The sequence below is a fragment of the Excalfactoria chinensis genome, chromosome 8, assembly GCF_039878825.1.
Source record: "Excalfactoria chinensis isolate bCotChi1 chromosome 8, bCotChi1.hap2, whole genome shotgun sequence".
Taxonomy (NCBI): Eukaryota; Metazoa; Chordata; class Aves; order Galliformes; family Phasianidae; genus Excalfactoria; species Excalfactoria chinensis.
In genome coordinates, this window is record NC_092832.1 from 25,606,107 (window position 1) to 25,626,917 (window position 20,811).

The 20,811-nt window shown below is 42.6% G+C and overlaps 1 protein-coding gene across 6 annotated transcripts; it reads right to left on the bottom strand.

Moving 5' to 3' along the window:
* Nucleotides 1-387: 387 nt before the first annotated feature.
* Nucleotides 388-20,508, bottom strand: TM2D1 (TM2 domain containing 1). 6 transcript variants are annotated; one of them, XR_011904463.1, is made up of 8 exons: nucleotides 18,489-20,508; nucleotides 17,804-17,877; nucleotides 15,959-16,067; nucleotides 11,470-11,561; nucleotides 8,443-8,516; nucleotides 7,137-7,255; nucleotides 2,697-2,804; nucleotides 388-1,202 (listed from the first exon to the last, which is right to left on the bottom strand). XR_011904463.1 is itself a non-coding variant. In XM_072342859.1 (7 exons), exons 1-6 carry the CDS (start codon nucleotides 18,629-18,631, stop codon nucleotides 7,145-7,147), a joined length of 603 nt encoding a protein of 200 aa, XP_072198960.1. In that variant the 5' UTR covers nucleotides 18,632-20,508; the 3' UTR covers nucleotides 388-1,202; nucleotides 7,137-7,144. The 6 variants fall into 6 exon arrangements, 4 of the variants coding, with proteins under 4 accessions (XP_072198960.1, XP_072198958.1, XP_072198959.1 ...); XR_011904462.1 differs by having other exon boundaries at nucleotides 17,804-17,873; nucleotides 18,485-20,508; XM_072342859.1 differs by lacking the exon at nucleotides 2,697-2,804.
* Nucleotides 20,509-20,811: the final 303 nt, after the last annotated feature.

Here is a 20,811-nt window from a genome sequence, read left to right on the forward strand (position 1 = left end):
AAGACTGAAGTGCTTCCACCTCTAATTTGACATTAAAATTCCAAGCCTTCATATGAATGTGCATGTCGCATGTACTGACACCCCAGCACAGGAGCCCCAGCCCCAAGGAGGGATGTGGCATCCTGGCCAAGCTTGCTACTCCTGCAACAGAACATGCAGACTCGCAACAAGCATGGAGTGACCTATACCTGAGGGAAGGAGCAGAAGATGGAAGTGGGGAATGGAGTAGATGGGCACAGTTTATCTATTCAAGGAACAGCAAGATGAGGGGGGGAAAAAAAGTCCACAAACCTTTAATTGTGAATGTAGAAGAGGGACAGTGATGTAACTGTTCCCAGGGAACACTATTCTTATTTTGTAGAGGGAGGTGAGCCAAGATACTTAAGCTCTAGAGAACCTTTAACACAGGAAGCTATTTATCATAACAAGCTTGGTTGATACTGCTCCCATACTGAACCAATTAGATTAGCCTATTTCGTCATACTTCATAACTTGGGATGATAGGTTTCCAAGCATGGTACAGTGCAGTAATTGAATTTTGATCAAACACACATGGCCCATAACCCAGTATGTGAAACTTTCAGAACAGTTCACAGCTTTTAAATATCCAGTCAACATGTTGCCAAAAGTACAGGATGTACTTGATGCAAGTGGGAGAGGAGGGGGGAGCACGAGTCCACGCCGTAACTTGGTACAGCTGTAAAACAAACATTTTTTTGTTCCGATTCTGTTCCTACTTTAGTGAAGGAGCTGGGAGGAAGACAGTGAATGTCAAGTAAGTCGTTTTTCTCCCCAGCCCCCACGCCCCCCAGGCACACATTTCCCTTTTAACATTCTTAGATTACCGCAACCTTTTAAATTCACTATACTGTACTTTCATACTGTATTAGACACACCAGCAATTATGTTTGTTAGCATGACACATCCATTGCTTACACTTAGTTAACAAAATAACTTAAAAGTCGCATGCATCATCCTCTTAATAGGGTTATAATCAATGGGACCATGGAACGAAAGCCCTAAAAATTACCCCCCACCTCTGCATTCCCCAGGCTCCTGCCTTTGCCAACACAATCCATATGTCGGGCAGTCTCTTCGGGCCCAAGGTGAACGCTCCGTTCTTTGCAGTCAGTGATCTCCTCTTACATCTTCCTGCTATGTTTTTTCCCCCGCAGTAAATCCGAGGAACTTTGAAGAAAATTCTGTGTAAAGGAAACAGAATACATTAATAATTTAATTCCTGCTACTCTCCTGACTGGGGGCAAAAACACCCACCGCAGAACAGGTTCACAATGAGGAACCTTGTGCTAGGCTTTATGCTGAGCGAGTTATGGCCATCCATATCAAAGCTGCTCTCTGGCCTCACCTAACGGCCTGGCAAGACTAAGTGATAGAGCAGGGTAACCACAACCCCTGCAGATGGTATCTGCTGACTTCCTAGCTCTGTGTAATTTGGCCTGAACAGCAGCTGGAGGCAGAGCTGCTCTCCCACCATCTCGGGGCATCTCAGCCACCCAAAAGGGAAGCAGCAGGGCAAGCAGAACCTCAGTTTTAGCTGAGCTGGTGCAAATGGCATAAAAGATGGGAATTATTGCAGGAGGCCTCTAAAGAGGGTAGGATCACATGCTTTACCCAGGAGCTTTTGACTGCACTCTGTGGATCGTCTGCCTCCAAGACATCTTGCGCTCCTGCTCTGCAGTACAGCTGTGTAAGAAAAGCAGCCACGGGTTCCAAGGCACTTTTCAGAGGTAACATTTCATTCAGCCGTGCTATTGGCTGGGGACAGTTATACTGCACCACTACAAGCACCCTGCCTGAGAGAGAGCGCAGGAGGATGCATTGGAACCCTTCTCCCTCCCCCTGCCACTCTCAACTAAGTTATGATGCTGCAGAGAAAGGACAAAAAAAAGGGGGGGGGGGGGGGAGGGGAAGAATTCAGTGTTCAACTTATCAAACTCAGTCTGGGTCTCAGCTCAAATCAAGGTTAAATAGGCCTGTTCTAAGCCTCTTAAAGATAGGATTTATATAGTAATTACAGTAATGGAAACTGATCTTGATAATTTTTATACGGCCTGGAATTCTGCTGTGTCATATACATCTGCAGAGCCTGAGGAGCGCGCTTCTCACAGAGCACTGCAGAGTCTTGAAAGCAGCCATTGAAATGTGTAATGGAGAATTACCAGAGCACGAGTGTGGTGGAGATATAACGGGCCACAAAGAATCAGAAATCCTGGGGAAAGCAAGGCACATGTGCTTGAGGGAAGTTGTGCTTCTAAAACGGTTCGTTTTCGTGGAAGTTTCTGGAACTGGATGTTCATCCCCACGCTGCAAACAGAACTGAGAACGCCCCTTGATTTTTGTATTTCCTCTCTTTTCCTTTGCTACAGCCTTAGGTCTAGAGAGAGCAAAACGCTTCTTGTCCAGCTGCAATCCTAACATCCTCTTTCCAGTTTTCTCTGCTGTGCAAGGAAAAATACAGGAGTGCTGTCTTTGCTGTACGGCAAAGAAAATCTTCAGGAGATTTGGAGACCTGATAGGGGGTTTGGCTCCACCTTCAGGAAGCAGAAGGTAAGGAGACAACGCGATTTTAAGTTTCAGACATGCTTTCTGCCAAAACTAAGCCTACAACACCTTTGTACAGACATTGATTCCTCCCCAGTGTGCCTTTGCTTCATACATACAAAAGATTCCCTAACCTGATGCCGTGCTATTTCTATGTTTTTGATGAAGAGTCCAATTCCTCGTGGAGCTTCTTGAGAACTTGTGGAAGGACGTCCCAAACCAGCCAACAGATCAACGAGCAGCTGAGGTGTGGACAAAGAAAAGAAGCTCTGAGGTGAGAAAAGAAAGTTGCTACACGTAGGATGTTGTAGTCCTGTATCAAATATAATCAGCCATTTACACCCTCGGTGCATAGGAAATTTTCTCTTACACCTCACAGAGATTAGAAAGGTTCTCTGAGTAACACAGATGAGCTGAGAGGAAGAAAGCTGGAGGAGCCTTGATCAAACTTCAGCCCAGTGAAGGACCTGAGTAAAGCTCATATTTCACCTCTTGGTCAACTCTGAAGTTGAAAAAGTATGTACCCAGAAAGTAGTAGCTGGTTAAAAAAACATTATTTAGATGAATTGAAATGTATTCTTTTTTAAGAAGCTATATGGTGACCTTCTTTAACGACATAAATGACAAAGCAGTTGGAGATGAGACTGCCCTCCGTTTGAAAGACTTTATCTCATGTATCCGTGAGGTCCAAGGCAATAACACAACTGGTGACAGTCCTGTAAGGCAGTGGAAGCACGTGGCTGCCCATGACACCGTGCCCTTGGCATCTCCCCAGTGGGGTGCTTAGGCACCCAACCCAGTGTTACTGAGTTCAGCGTTGTTTTATGGAGGAAACTGGTTTGAATACTGCCGAGCGAGCAGCAAGGATGGCTCTCAATGCAGAAATGGACTAAACACCTAATGAATCTAAAAATAAAATAAAAAAAAAGCCAACGCTGAGAAGAGATGCGAGCAGACTGAATAGACATCGCTGTGTAAGCAAATATAACTGAATATACTCCTGAGGAACAAAGGAAACGGTTCTTGATGGGGTGACAACAGATGTTCTCCAAAAAAATTCTAACGGAGCATTTCAAACACAAAGACTTTCCTGTGGAGCTGAGAAGTTTTGCTGGCAGACACACTGGTAATCCATCTTTGGAAACATAATAAACCCTAACATTTAAGGTGCTATCATGTCCTAAAGGCAGAAGTGATATCTTCATGTAGTGAGCGGTGGGTGGTGGTAGAGAGGGAAACAGTTGAGATAACAACATGCTGTCACAAGAAGTTGCTGTAGCGTGGTCTTGATTTAAATGGCTGGAGGGGTAACTAGTCAGAGAACTTGTTCTAAGATAGCCTTTAGAAAACGTGCTCTCTGTGCAAGTGAAAGGTATGCAGGTTGATCTCATAGAACAAACACAATCCACAGCAAACCGTGCGGGCACACCTAAGTGCAGCCACTTGCACCATGTGAGTGAGGGCAGCGTGTCCAAAGGCAAATGTTCCTATTGGCTACTGCCCTCCCACATCATGGTGAAGTATATTGCAGAAAACTCTAGAATGTCGTTTGGAGTCCTTTTTGCAATGTTTGCCCTGCTACTTTGGGAAGCTCTTGATTTAATTATTTAATTCCTGACTATGTTCTTTAAACTCTTCCTTTGTTTTATTATTATTATTTTTTTAATGCCTAAGATACAGAATAACGTTTCTGTCTTTTTGGGCTCTTGAAAGATCTCTTAAGCATCTGCAAGGCAAATGTATTGTTTTTCTGGAAACAAGGCAGGAGGTTGAACACAGTATGTCGTTCAATTGCTTTTATTGCATTTCAACTATTTTTGAGGAAAAGCTACGACCAAGAGAGAAGATTATTCCAGTGCAGTAGGAGCCATCAGAACCACAGAAACACTAAGATGGACAAGTTGATTGACAGGTGAATGCTAAAGCAGACAGCAACACAGAAAATCATCATAGGACAGACGTTTTGGTAAATATTACCGTAGCCAATTTATTATTAACACAGTGGGACAGCTTTACATCTTGCATCACACTTTTCACAGTCCTTATGGTAAACGTGCCGTATCTGACAATTACAAGATGAAAACAAAGACCTCACTAACTCTCTACTGGCCCTGCAGTACTATCTACTTACTCAGTTAACCCTCTCTAAACTTCAGCTGTGCAACTGAGCAAGCACGTTCAGATACGTAATGTAATTTCAGTCATGTCCTATGCAAGCTGCAAAGGTTATGTCACCTGTGACATTAATTTCTACAGGACACCACAGAAAATGGAAGGGGTTATGGGAGAAGTAGAACATTGTTAGTTCGGGAAGAGGAAGATGTGGAAAGACATCTAAAGAGTAGAAAAAAACCTTGTGCTAATGCTCAAAATGCTGTTCTGTCTGGTCGCCCTTCTTTCTTGCTGCTATGACTAAACAGTGCAGTCCTGAGAACTCAGGAGGTATTGTGAGACATCATCACAAATAGAGGATTGGGATGAAAGAGTCCTTCAGTGGCTTTTTTTTTATCCTCTGGATTGGTTCTGGATAAATCTTCTGTTTCTACAGAAAGACTGTAAATTAACTCAGAATAACTGAGCTTTCTCTCTGCCGACCGCTTTATTTCTGGGAGTAACAATCTATCTGACAGACCTCTTAACTAATCATATTTTCATCTGCTTCACACAAAATGGACCCGGCATTCTTTTAAAGATAATGAAGCACAAGATGGACTGCTGCAGTCACTAAGTCAAGCCCTCTGCTACTTGTACATATGGAGATCCATTTTAAAATGAAATCTTATGAGTTTCCCGAGATCTCTTTTTTTTTTTTTTTTTCCAAATTGAATTGCACATAGTATTGTGCTATTCTCAGAGCTGTATTATCAGCTGCAGGGTTAGAAAACAAAAAGCAGACAAGTCACAGGATGATACGAGCCATGGGATTTTATTTGATTCAAGCATTTATTTTCCATCCACTTCCTGTCTGGTTTTGAAAGTGCTCATTTCAGAAACCAAAACTGACATGCATAAAGAGAACTCGGTGAAAGACAAAAGGGAGATGCAACAAATATGGGCCAAGTGAACGAAGCTAATGGAGTATTTTTCTCTCTTTGAACCCACAATTAGAGTATGTTACCAAGTATTCCAAAATGATGTCTTTTCATGTGAAAGGAAGAATTAGTGTTAAGTACAAAGTGTTGCGTGTGGTTGATTCCCATTAGGTCATGTGTGTCAGGTTTCACTGGTTTGGAAAGCAAAACAGGATTTTTATTTTACAAAGCTTCCTGTGCACCAAGTCTTAATGTGATTTTAAAAGAGACCAACAACTGTGCGCTTAGAAATCAATCCAGGCATCTAATTTTTGTAAAATACTGGTTGCAGACACTGATAACGTTTTGAAAGTTTCATCTGAAAAGCAAAAGAATAGCTCAGATTATTGAAGAAAATCTACGCTTTTTATATAGTGTGGATTTGTCATTCAGTTACTGCTGGTTTTCATAAGAAGGTGAAGGGAATGTTTAAAATTGGTCAAATAGCATCAAGATTCTGTTGACACGTTTTCTGTCTCTGTGTATATACTTTTCTTTGAAGAAACATCCACGTAAATCTTGGCTATCCTAAAGAATTTGGTCAAAATGCTTTGAAGGACACAGGATTTATTTCACAGAAACACAACTGATTAAAAGGAAGAACCTTCTAAGGGATTTATTCAAACAAAGAATTCACCTTTTGGACATTCTGTATCTGTAAAACAGATGCATACATTTCTTTCCAGAAAAAAAGGAAGTGTGTATTTTACTATGGGTAGTTGCAAGGGATGGTGGGAAAATAATAGTAAAGAAATAATAATAATAATTAAAAAAAAAAAAAAAAATAGAATAACCAGGACAGCTACACTGTATTCTAACTTCAGTGCACCCCCATGGTCACCCTTCTGTTTTGTCACCCATGGTACTGTTTTTTAAGTCCACGTGTCCCTACTGCTGATTAGCATTGATCAAATTGTACAGCTTGCCCCAAGTTTGTTTTCAAACATTACAGAAGTAATTGTTTCAGTTAAAAGGATTTCACATGCTATGCCAGCACAAGGTTCAGAACCACCTGGACTTTACCTAACAGGAGAGAAAGAATGACCATTTCTGTGGGTTTGGGTTCATTTCCAAACTGTGATACACGCAGCTCTGACGACAGACCCAAGTGCATTCCTGGCCCAGCCATGCTAAAACTCTCATTGGTTTCAGTGGACTAAAGACCGATGCCATTCTTCAGAACAACCTCCTTCCCTCCCTGCGACCCCCTGAATTATACTGAGATGCAGAATAACATTGGTGCAAATTGCAAAAGTCTGCATATTTCACGATGGTACAACCTCACCACACGCTACGTGCTCGCAGAAACAGAGCAGTCAAGGAAACCTTTGGCTCCTTTGTGGTAAACTCATTCACTTGATGAATTTTCATGTTTTATCATCTTTGTTCAACGTGTGTCTAATCAGTTCTGATGAAGTGTCGTTAATAAGTCATCAGCTATTCCAGTGGACGACTGGATCCATCTGTAAAACTAAGGCGCGCTTCTGCGTATGTGACACTTACTGCCAGGGCTAAGGGTAGGTCTGCATTTTCCTGAACGTTGTGTTGGTAATAGTGAGCCGTGTGAGCCTCGCTCCGTAATAATCTATAATGTAACTAGAGCCATCAGAAGGTCCAACAATCTACAAGAGAAAAAGAACCGAGACTTTTCAATATAAAGTGAAATATATGCTTTGCGCTAATGTCTCAATTATTGCTAATTTTCCCATCATAAAATTAGTCATGCTTAATTACCCAAACAGAAACTAGATTTATTTTGAAGTTATGCCGTAGTTTAACTATTTTAGTGAGAGCTGTCTCAGGAGGAACGTTTCCCTGGGGCTTCTAATCAACCAAATTACATAGCTGGGCACTGGTGCTAGGTTAAGCTGATGAGGATTTGAGTCACAAAATCAGGCTTACAAATGAGTGGGTCCCAAACCACTTTTCTTGAACAAAGGCAGGCAGGTAGGAGAGAATTAGGCTGATGACAAGATTATTTGCAGTACTGCACAGGTAAGAAATAGACGGAGAGAAGATTGTGGAGTTTTGTTCTGGAAATGCTAAACTGATAGAGAGTCACCAGGGAGATGAATAAGGAGAGCTGAAAGATACTCTCAGTGTGTCTGTAAGCCATGAGGCAAAACACACTGACAGTAAAGAAAGGAACTGAGGATACACATACTTTAAAAGTTAAATACTTTTCTATTCACCAGCATAAATCATTTCTATATCCTCAGTGTATTTTGAGTTCACAATAGGCGGTGCATAATTTGTGCTCAATGGATGCACTGTAAAATAAGGCAATTTGGCAATTAGATGATGTCACAAGATGTCACCCCAGCTGGGGATTTAACCATCGGGAATCCTACAGTAACAGCTCTCTGGTGATGCGGGAATTAGGTTTGAAGAGGCAGGAATAAATGGGCAATGTCTTCTTGAGTGCATGCTGCCTTAACATCCCAGGTGATGGGCTCCACCAGTAACAAAGCACATGCAAATGCAGAGCTTCAGGACCCTGGGAACACCAGGACACCTCTCGGGGGTCACAGAAAGAGCTCAGAGGTTCTGACACTGAGTTTATGGTGCTACAGATTCCAAGCTATTCCTTACAAGTATTTAAAGACAGTTGATCTATTTCGTTTTAATACCAATAATACATTTCTTTTGCACCTGTGTTCTACAGTATCAAGCTGTAAACAGAACTACAAGAAATGCCTTGATTTTTTCAAGACACAACATTACTTAAGGTTAAAATGCTACCAAGGAATTAGTAATCAAAAATATAGCAAATACAGAATTGTTTTTTGCTTTGAGAGCACTGACTTACCTGCATTGAAATAAGTATGAAATCAATTAAGCTACCAATTCCACAAAATCCTACAGTGCAGAACTTTAACAAGCCTAAAAAAAAAGAAAAGAAAATTTAATAGCAGCTTTAAGCCGGTGTCTATGAAGTCTGTATGTTGCTGGTTGCAATCACATCCCAACTCTCCGCTATATGTAAGTATATGTATATATGTATATATTTAGAAACAGAACTGAAGTCAAATATCTTTAATTATCGGGGGAAATACCATCTGTATGTGCCTCCTGAATGCACTTGAGAGATTTTAGAGTAACGTTCTTTTAAACTGGTGAATATTCTTAAACAAGTCAGAAGTTGATAGTCAAGATACTGGAAAATCTCATTTATTTGCAAACAGAGAGAAGAGCCCCAACTGGGGCTACAAAATTTACTTATGAATAGAGGGCGACTTTCTGTCGTGAGTTGGAGCACGTAATGATTTGAATCACAGAACGAGCCACTTTGGAGAATCGTTTCAGTATCGCTTTTGTAGTTTTGCTGGAATATGAATTTATTTTGAGTATCTACGTGTACATATACAGAAATGCTTCTTTTTAATCAGTGTTCCAAAAAGGGTGGGGTTTTTTATACAAATAAATGAAGGATTCATAGAAAATAAATGGGAATAGCAACTAGCAAATAAGTGTTTCATTGAAAGGCGGACTACTTTTGGAAAGTGTGTTCAGAACAAGATTGACTTAATTTATTTTTTTTTACTTTTTTTAATATCAGTAGTTTCTTGTCCAATCAACAAAGAGTACTACATATATTACAAGGTGATAGTTGCTGAGCTAAGCAAGCATCTAGGTTGTTTTGAGAATAAGACAACATTTGTCTCTTTACCCAGGAACAGACAGTATGAAGAGGAATGCATATCTGCTGCACTTATGTTAGTTATAGGCCATACTGCTCAGGGGAAACTCTAAAGGCATATTCTTACTGTACTTCCAGGGACCAGTACGCTTCTGAGACAAGGAAGAAACAAGCTGATAACAGCACCCAGGGTAGTGCCTTGTGGCACTTCTTGCCCAGCAACAAGTTGTGCTGTGCTGCTAATGCCTGGCAGTGAGAAAACACACCAGTTTTCCCCAGCCAGCTCTCAGTCTGACGCTTGAAGGTCTCCTGACTTCTGCCTCCTCCTCTGAGCTCCCCTCTCCCTCGGAAGCAGCAATCTGCCCAGCATACCACCTCCTCTCCCCCATGCCCTGTTTCTGTGGCTACACATGGAGGAGAGTGGGGGAGTAGCAGCTTGCACACTGTGGGAAGAGCATCTCTCTGTCTGGAGACAGCTCCCATCGCTGACAAGATGAAATGAGCTGATTTATAAACTCTAGCGAGACAGTTTATCATCATTGCGTGGAATGACAGTGCAGTCAGAGAGAACAGAGAAAATACGTCTAATGACCAAGAGGATGAATAGCAGGACAGTCTTTCAGCTGATTAAAAGAAAAGCCCACATGCATATTACAGCTGAAGTTGTGCCACTTAAACGTGCAAAAAACTCAGTGCATCAATGTCTAGAACAACTCATTCCCAGAAGCTGTCAGGTGAGATTTGCTGTGGTCAGATATGGTTTGCCTGGGTATCAGTGCAAACATTACTTAACAAAACAGAATGTGCCACGTAAAACAACTAGCCTTAGGAAACAGCAGTTAACATGATTAAATTGTGTCAAATCTTTGGCGACCATATTTATTTTGTTACTACCTCAAGCGAGGTCACCATTTAAAGTATTTCTTTGTGACCCTCATTATGGCATCTCTCTCCAGCTGCAGTCCAAAAGCTCGCCGTCAGATCACCTTTTAGGAGCCCAGCAGTTCCCTTACCACGCCAGTTCCAGCAGTGGCTCCAGTTCACTCAATGAATTCTGCATCTGGTGAGTCACCCAGCGTTACGTTACTAGATGTAGAAGTGCTAATTCTGAATGTGGCACATGTTTCTGGAGTGCAGGGGAAAAGTCAGTTCTTTTTTCCTGCCCACAAGCAGGTCACACTGAGGAAATAAACTGCTCCGAAGCATGGGGGCAAAAACAGCAGTCTTAGGCGGCAATAACTTATGTTATGAACAGAATATTTCCATCTATTGCACTGCAATATATTGCAAAATATATACTGCAAATTATTATTCCAAATCCAATGATGTAACAAAAATGTGCACCTGAGCAACTCCCAGAATATCTTCTTATGAAACAGATGGACAAAATCAGAGCTAATGATGGAATCTCAAGGAAAAACGACACAGATGTGAACACGAGATTAACCAGAGCGAATTAAAAAACAAAACAAAACAAGGATTTCTATTTGATGGGCAGAAACTCAAAACTCCCAGCTGAAAGGGAAGTACCATGTTTAGTTTTTTCAATTCATTGCTCTGTGCCATCTAGACTTGAATTTACTCAGTTTTTTCTGTCTCAGAAACAGAGAAAATCCAAAACAACAAAGGTAGTTCTAACATGCTAAGGTCTCCACGTTATTTAAAAGCCACTGGCAGCATCTCCCTGGGAATCAGGTCCTAGAGGCAGTAAGAAGTGGTAGTTCCTATTAAATGTTCCAACTTCTGCAGAATTATTATTAATACCATGAGCCACCTCAGCGATAGCACTTGCCAAAATAAATTCTACATCCTCAAACACCAGGTTTGCCATAAAGTTTGTCCCCTATTTACCTGTTAAAACAAAGCACCATTTAAGTAGGTGGCACATCAGTCAAAACCACTCCTGTTCCACTGGCTGACAGAGAATGCAGTTAAATACCAATGTAAAGCAGAACAAATGGCAATAATCATGTTTGCTTGTGAAGGTTTTATCTGCTGGACACCTACATATCCATTTGTCGTCACTGACTCCAACAGAGCAGAGGTATAATGAGCCAGGATTTTATCTTATTTGAAAACAAAGTAAAGATTCTAGATGTAAATACTAGCACTTTTTATTCAAAATATGTATTCACACAAACAACTCAGTCATTACAATAAGCTTTACCTCAAAGTAAAAATAAGAAATAAACTTACCTAAGGCAGGATAGCCTAGATAAAATCTATCTGCTCCCAGCCATCCAAGAAATAAGGACAGAGCCACTGCCACTTTGTAAGAGTATCCATTACTGCCAAAAGAAACAAGCAATGTAGTCTGCAAAATATATTCACTCCTATTTTTGAAAATTAAAGTAGTGACTCATTTGATGCTTCAGTTAAAAAAAAAATCAAGTCAGATTCATTATTGATCTTAAATTAACAGAGACAGAATTGATGTTAAGCTTTCAAACTTCACAGACATCTTCCATAAAGCAACCTCGGCTTTCCCAACTCTAGAATACTCTTGCAGAATACTGATTCTTACAATTCTTATTCTGGAACTAAATCATCATTTCTTGTCAAGAAAGACATAATTCAGTTGCTGATACATTCCCAGTTTTACAGAGCATTTTCTAATAGGTCAGCCCTATTGAGACAACACCAGAAAGCTAAGAGGTGTACGCACACTGTCTGTAGGCATTAGCCTCACATCCAGCCAAATAGAGAGGAACAGGGTAGACAGGTGAGATGTCAGCAGAGACAGTAATTGCAATGAGATCGGAAGGAGAAATGAACCATGGCCACTGGCTGAAGAAGCCGCAGGAAGGATTCAACAAAAAGGATAAGACGTGTAGCTATCCGCATACTACACACTAAGGACAGTAAATGGCACGTGCTCTTACAAATGAAAAGAACTGTGAACTGTACCAGGATGTCAGTGGCAGACAGACACCTGCAAGTTATGCATCCCATGGCCAGTCACACCCAACACACAGATACAACAGGCTTCCTGAGATCTATACTAATTGGCACCGTTCTTGCCAACAGCTGGAGTGATGTGACCACCGAACCATTTGCAGTTTTCAGTCACTGCTGATGTGAACTTCATGCTAATAGGCAAGCTAGAAATGTACCGCTACCAGTACTAAAGCCATCCTTTGCTGCATTGGCGAAAAGCTACCCTCTGAAAAGAACAGAAACCCAAATGTAATTAGGACTTTAAAAAATTCAACAATTTACTGTTCTGATATGTGCATTAATATGTGCCAGCAATTACTTAATAAGCCCAAATTAAACTCTTGGTTGACAGTTGAATAAAACATAAGAGTTTCACAAAAGGCAGTAGCTGAGAACGGTCCAAGCACCTTTATTAAGCACTTTCAATGCCAAATAAAGATCTACATTTTTGCTTATTATCTAGATTTACCGACTTTGAAACTTAATGGCAACATTAAGTGATTAAACGATGACTCTTACCTCAGTATTTGTTATTTAGTGCTTATTAGCAACATAGGACACACTGGGCATTTCTGGAACCTAATGTAACCTAAGTGACCATCTTTAGAACTGCCTTGTTTCCACTGTAAAGGACACTAATTGTTTTATTTAAAAGTTGAGGTAACCTTGGAAAATGTTTATCAACTGAGATGTATCAAGAAGTCATCTCAGGACACCGATACACAGAACTCTTGCATAAAAGGTGGGAACACAGTTTTAGATGTTTCTGATCAGAAATGGTAATGAAGCAAACTTAGCATCAGCACTCCATTGAGATGCCTTTAAGAGGAGAACAATCTGCACCTCAGCAACAAAACTGAAGGGCAGAAGAAATCTACCAGGAAGGGGAAGCATGTAAATGCTGCCAACACCCTTGTATATCCTTTCTTATTCATTCTTTCAGATGTGCTGAAGACTATTCCAGCAAGTAAGAAAATAAAACTTCCCGTTAATCTAAAGTAAGTTCCACAATTGGGTAAAAATGCAATTCCTTTTCATTTGCTTTTCCAGTTTTTCTTACTTATTGGCCTATTCAGTCTTTCTCTGTATGTTTCTTCCAGTTTATATGTTAAAACTTCTCTTCCTGCTCTTCATACCAGTTGATACTATGCATGGTGCTGCTACATGTGACTGTGTTTTCTGTGCTCTTTCAGCACCTCTTAGCACTGCTGGAAGGCCTGCCCACACTGAACTTCAGGACTTGCACAGCCTAGCGTTTTAAGGGCTTCTTGCTTTGAATGATTATACTTGAATGATAAGTATTTTGAGTAATCACAGCTTCAACATATTAAGTGCAATATATGACAGAGTGCCAGTTTGGGGAAATTTAGAATTTGGCAAAAATCTACCTCCAAAACATGAAATTAAAACCAAATCAAATCAATCACAGTTCTCAGTTCTTTGCTGTACCATCGCAATTAGTAATTACAAGCCCTCCCATGAACAAATACAAGGAACAACTGAATTTTAACACACCTTCTTGAAATAGGCTCGTGGTCTTGCTCTAAAAGAACAGGATCCCAGAACTGCTGCTAAATTAGTGTTTTGGCTAAGGACAGCATGCTCATCTGCCCCTTCCAAAAGCCAGGGACAGAAATTAACCTGCTGTCCCCACACTAGGACAATCCTGCTGTAGGAAGATGCCTTCTGAAACCAATTTTCTGGTTAAACGATGTGTGGCTATTTGTGCCAGAAGACAGCTAGTTTTCATCACATCTCAGATAAGATGTTGGAAAATCTCCAGAAAGCAGCAGAAAGTGCAAGCGTGTTGTTGTAATATCAAGCTGGGGAATCCAGCTTAAAATAATGTTTCTAAGACTCAGGTAAAAAACACTTTATAAAAAGGCTGATATAATGAAAAACAATTACACTTTTTAAACAAACATACATACAAAGGATCTTGCTGCCATTTTTACCTGGTTTAGCAGCTGTACCAAGGGCATGCCTATTTAACTCTTCCAACATTTACAGCTGAATTTCTTAGAGGCTCTAGCAAGCCCACAAAGGGTCCTCTTACACCTCTGTCATACAATCATAGGATTGGAAAAGCCACAGCAAGTTGTTTTCGTAGTTGGACCACTGATTATTTTATTACAAATAATAGTCAGTGTAAACTGACAGTCATCAGAACAACATTTTTCCTGTCTACATAGATTATCATAAAAAAAAAATAATCAATTTTATTAAACGAGTGTAGTTCATTTTATTCTCAGTCCCCATCGCAGATGGGACTGAAACACAATTGCTTCTGGACAGAAACATGACCAAAGTCTATTTTGCTCGCATTTAAATTTGATTAGATTTAATAACGTGTTTTCTACAATTTGCTGAGCTCTGACTGTTGAGAAGACTATTGTATGGGAGATTGGTAATCACAGCCTGAACCTCTGATTAATCAGCTGAGGCAAGTATGGGGTCAGCTGTGGGAGCACAGGTGAGAGTGATGTAGCTGTGCTCCCGGGAGGGGTGGAGCTCGACTCCATCCCCTCTGAGACCTCATTTAAGGGCTGACTCCCACTGAGGCAGCATCTCTTGGAGACCACTCACCAGTGAGGACTGCCCCAGCTTCTTCAGCCAAGGCACCACCGGTGAGTTTTCCTTTACTTGTTCCTTCTGTACATTTGCTACCATCTGTATATTAACAACCAATACAACTATACACAGAGAAAATATTTATGAAGCTAAGAGGCAGAGCTGTTCTTCTGAGTTAGACAAATTACTGAGCAGTACCACATCAGAGTTATCTGCCTACTGGAGCCATACCAGGGTTAGCTCTAACCCTAACCCTGTGAATACACAGCAAACATTGCAACTGGAGTTCTGACATCCACAAATTGTGGAGCTGGACAAAAGAATAAGATTCCTGTGTGAATCTAACAAAAAAGAGAAACAAATGGTGCTGACAGGTGTTCAATGATCATTAACACTGGCCAGTTGGAACATTTATTGGTGTCCAGAGCTCTCTGTTGTCCACCATTTTCAAGTTTCAGAAGCAGGCTCTTAAATTACATGCAAGACTTGATTAAACACAAAGGTTATCCAAAGTTAGAGAGCATCTCCTCTAAGAGAAATTTTCAGGGAGCTGAAGAAAGACCAAAGCTCCCCAGTATTCAGGCATACAATGTAAGCTGCAGCTACAGGCACGCTTCAAATCAGCATGAACTGGCTGCTGAGCAGTGTAGCACATTCTGGCCCTCCTTCATCCTCTCTTTCTTACCTTGAGTTACCCTCATCCCTGTTGCCTGCTGGCACAAGCACTTGAAGTGACTGTACTGTGACTCAGACTGGGGAACTGATCCACGCTAGTTCAAACATAGATCACTTCCCTGATTGAGTATACAGTGGAGTACCTCAGGGAAAGGGATGGAGAGGAGTCCCCAGATAGCTCCTTTCAGCAGCTGTGCTGATTTTAAGCATATGTGAAATGTAGCCTTAGAATTTGTAGCAGTTCTTTGCCAGAGTAAGTAGGAAGGTGGAGCAAAGACACAAACATAAATAAAGAAACAAAAAGCATCCAAAACAAAGACAGATATACTTATAAACGCACACTGTATCCTTTTATTACTTATAATGTTTATTTGGAGATGAAGTACTGGGCAAGACGTGTACAGTATTCTCTATTCTTCCCTCTGCTGAGGCATCGTACCATTTTAGAAAAATTTCAATGTAAAACAGACAAAATACTACAAAAAAATGATGGCATACTTACACATTACGACATGCAATAGGCTTGTAAAATCCAACTTCCTGTCCAGTAAAGACTTTCTCTATGCCAAGGTAATCTCTGCAAGTAATATTTGGTGCTGGCAGGCACTGAACTGAGGACAGAAAAAAAATATTTGAGATGAAGCAGTAACTGACTGGGCACTGTGGAATTTTTCTGGCAAGACACAATGTTACACTGTACAACAGCTTTGATACTGAGCACACGCAGGCATGTTATGTAAAAGAAGTTTTTAAAGCAAGCCCTGTGACCAACTTGTCTTTTTGCACAACACGAAACAAAATACAGAAACCTAATTGCTGCCAATTCTGTTGCCATTTCCATTTTTGCTTCATTAGGAGACAATAGGAGATCCAATAGAGAAAAAGAATCATGAGAACAGTCAAATATTGGAACAAGCTGCCCAGAGAGTTGGTGTAATCACCATCCTTAGAGGTTTTCAGGATCTAAGAGGACGAAGGCCTGAGCAGCCTTCTCTGAATTCATTGCCAATCCTGCTTTGAGCTGGAGGTGGGAGTGGGTGACTTCCTGAGGTCTCTTTCAACCCAAATCATTGAGGAATATGATTTAGCTGGGAAGTATTGGTATTGTTTGGACTAGACGATCTTCTAGGTCTTTTCCAACCTTGATAATTCTGTGATTCTGTGATTATTCTAAGCCGAGGCTTGACTTAGAAAAGAGCCAAAGTGGAAGGCACAGCAGAAAATGACATATGCTAGAAGTCTGCAATGTATTACTGGAATATTTGACACTCTTCAGTGTTTTAGTGAGTTGTTTTAAAAGAAACAAAAAATCCAGTCCTTTACCCACTTTCCATCATCTTTCAATACTTGCAAGTCCTGCTGATAGGTTGCAACAGAACTACTAGCCAGGTTCAACATTTCTTTCCGGATTTCCCAATAAAGGCAAGAAGACAAGGATTGCGATTTTTTTTTTTACATTATTTTTTAATATCTACTCATATTGCATCCCAAAAAATTAAGTTCGGTTTGGATGCTTTGAATTAAACCCCTGTTGGTTTGGATGATGAAACCCAGAAATGTTCTTAGACTCTAATAGTGCTTCAAGGATGAGCTATATGAATAACTTTTTATTACACACATAATACTGTAAGAGGAAGTGACTGAGATACTATGGAGACAACCGAGCCTGCTGTATCTGTAAAAATTCTATACAGATATAGAGAAGAACATGTTAATTGATTTTGCAACATTCCCCACTCTGAAGAAAACATATGGTGTATTAAATGCAGTAATATGGTAATTGGTTGGACACAACTACCAATCTGATCAAACTGCAGAACATTCAGCTCACTGACTGGCTGTTTATCATCAGGAACACATATGAAATAAACCAAGGGACCAATTTCAGCATGTTTCTGTTGTACGCCAAGGAACATCAAAATAAATGTAACTGCTTTCAAAACAGAGCCTCATTGGCACCAAAAAACTCTTGATGATGGAGGGCACCATCTTTCCTTAAAAGAAATTTTGAAGATTGTGAAGCTGTTCTGTCAGTTCTTCTAATAAGTGTGTGCAAAACGGAGTATGACAGGGATGGTCTGTTCTAATCGCAGGAGTGGAGAACAGAGCCTGGAGGATAACGCATGCTTTGAAGAAATTTAGCAGAATCCTCACTTACAAAGGCCCCGATCAGAAACAATGTATTTCTTTCAGTAAAGCATCCAAGGTAGGCAAATGTGTAGGCTTTTGTGCTAATGATGTTCCTGATCCCATGTTTCAGAAGCTCGGCTAGCAGGTTCACAAATGTATGAATTGAGTACTTCCTTGGAAAACACAATTACCGTCAATACACATTAGAAATCCTTACCATATGCCGTGTGATTTGTGCAATTCATTGGTTCCTGTGTGCTATTGTCTATTTTAGGCTCATCACACATATATGTTCAGGCAGTTGAGGAAAACATTTTTCATATCGAACACTCCAAGAGGCTTAACACTCATTTATTCCCCTCTCTTTCACCTCTGAGGATTTAAGACCTACCTTGATGTCAGCTTCCCTTCCTCCCCATCCCCCCGATAGGAACAGCCCATCACCATGCTGCAAATCTGCTAATCCAATTTAATACACTGCTATATTGCATAAGCTGCGCGTTAATTAGCACTGCAGTCAGCACGACCTGAGGGAACCACAACATTTATCTGTCACAGCCTCTGCATTGGGGCAGCACCCCAGCCTCATTTCCTGCCTTAATTCAATACAGAGAAGCTTCAAACCGAGGCACCGGGCCGAGTGTCCTGACGATAAAAATAAGGCGGTGAGGACAGCGGTCGCTCATCCGATAGGATTTTTTCGTTGAAAAACAAACACCCCAACCCTGCTCATGGCCACACACCGCACCAGATAACAGCGTGGCACAGCACACGGCTCCCTCCCAGCCTTTCCTCAGGGGTTCCAGCCCCGGGCTTTGCTCTGACCCCGCTCCTGTCCCCCCTCACACCGGGCAGCCCCGGCCCATCGCCATAGCAACGCAACGCGCCCGCGCTCAGGATATTGCCCCAGCCGCAGCTCCTCGCACTTGGGCGGCGGTTCCGGGCTCGCCGCTCCGTCCACGGCCGCGAACCACAGCAGAAGCAGGATCACGGCCTCCAGCTCCACTCCCCGCCGCCCCGGGCCGGCCGGCAGCCGGGCGGCCATGATGGAAGGAGCGGCGGCAGTCAGCTGACCCGCGGGGAGGAGCGGGCCCGCAGCGGGGCGAAGAGCCGCCGTGGGGTGAACGGGGCGGGGAGCTGAGGCTGAGACTCGGATTGCTGAAGGTGCTACCCGGTATTTCTTTATGTTGTTTACTTTGAGGGGTTGACCTCAGCAAGTATGGCTCCTGAGGGGCTTCATCTCAGCGCTGAAGACAGAACGCGCCCATATTAAAGATGGTGCTGGCGCAGGCCCCTCTGCAGGCCCGTTCCCTGAGTAAAGATGGCGGCGCCCGCTTCAAGCGCCTGGCGGCGCCGTTCCGCCCTCACTCAAGATGGCGGACCCACGGAGCGCCGCCTGAGGAGGAGGCCGCAGGCGGGGACGGCGCATGGAGAGGATGGAGCGGGGAGGTGAGCACCGCCCTGCTCTCCTCAATACCGAGTAGTGACTACAAACCGCCGGGCCTCCCCATCTCCTGTAGCGCTGGGGCCCGTGAGTAGCCCCTGAGCTGACCTCAGTGTCCTGCGCTCCTCTAGAAGAATATAAGGAAGAGTATTCAGCAGTTAAGAGGCACAGCAGGTGTCCCGTGTCTGCTGGGTGCTGACAGGCCAGTTCCCTGCAGGAAACAGTTTGAAATTGTTGCTTTATCTTCACATCAAACTGGTTCTGTGCTTCTAAATACGTGCTGTTGTTGGTTTTGTTTTTGAGTACCTGGAGCAGGCAAGCTGTGCCTTCAACTTGTGCTTTTTGTGAGGCATTTTGTGGTGATTTCTAACCTTTTCTCACCCTTTTTAAGCTCAGCTCCCACTTTTCTAGCATTTCTGAGCTGTGAGCTGCGTGGGACCCTGAGCTGTTTACACAGGGTGAAGGGACACTGAGTGGCAGACGTGCCCAGGACAGGCAGCACTGCTGTCAGCAGGTTTCCTTCTGCACCAGAAGCATTTCCTGAGAAACATATGGGGACCCAGAGACTGAACGCAATCACAGACTCACTACAGTTGGAAAAGACCTCTGAGATCTCCAGCCCACCCCCACCATGGGCGCTCAATGCCCACGTCCCTCCGTGCTGCCTCCCCACAGATCAGGAACATCTCCAGGGACGGAGATCCCACCACCCCCCGCACAGCCCATGCCAGTGCATTGCCATTCCCTTCTGAAGCCCTTCTGAAAGTCTTCATGCCTGTTTATTTCCCTGAGTGAATGGGGACTTACACATAAATCCATTCCTATGGTCTGTTACAGTTCCAGGCGCTCGAGGCATTGGTGAAAGCGTGGACTTAAAAATACACGGATGCCTGACAAAGATCTCACTGATGTGAAGTAGAGCTCCCAGCTTCGGGGGGGATTTGTGTGTACTAAACTTGCGGCGCAGAGTTCAGCAGATAAACCATGCAAATGAAAATTGATATTCCCTTCAGCAATTGGGACAGAAAGGCCACGCACAGAGTGCACTCCGCAATGAACTCAGCCCTCCAGATCGGGACTGGGGTGCTCCGATGGGAAATGTGCTGTGCTTCTGTGTCTGCATTGTAACTCGGGGATGGATAAATACAGGGCTTGTGGCTCGTCACTGTCAGGAACGTTGTCACTTCTCACGAGCGCTGCGTTAATTAAAGTTGAGAGCGAGGGCTGGGAAGTTGGGCATCAAGAAGCTGAATTCTTTTCAAGGGAGGATGGAATGGTGTGTTGTGTGCTTTAGTGCAAAAAGTGCTATTGCTTTGATAGAAAACACACTGGGGGAGGGAGAGAGCATTAAGAAATACATTCTTAGTTGGGTGTTGAAACTCGCTACAAAAGGTTTGGGAATGCTTACCCAGTGGCTGTGCGAGAGCTACACATGAGCTCAGGAAACTGGGTAGCAGAATAAAATGAGTTTGTGTGAGGTTTCATTTTATGTTTTCAGTGTGTGAATATATACGTGAGAGCAGACGTAGCCACGATCCAGAGGCGCTCCATAGGAAAAGCATTACAGCTGCTTAGCTCTGTCTTGGCCCCACACTTCCCACGGCTTTTCCCATCTCGATCAGTGATGGGGTCCGTGCTGCAGAGCCCGAGCACAGCTCGTGTCATCCCTGCAGGATTCAGGGGCTCGGAGCGCCTGAGCCCTTGTTTAGACGTCGCTTTACTGCGCATTAAGTACAGATCGCTTCTCCACAGCTTCCACGTCGTGCTCTCGGCTGACCTCC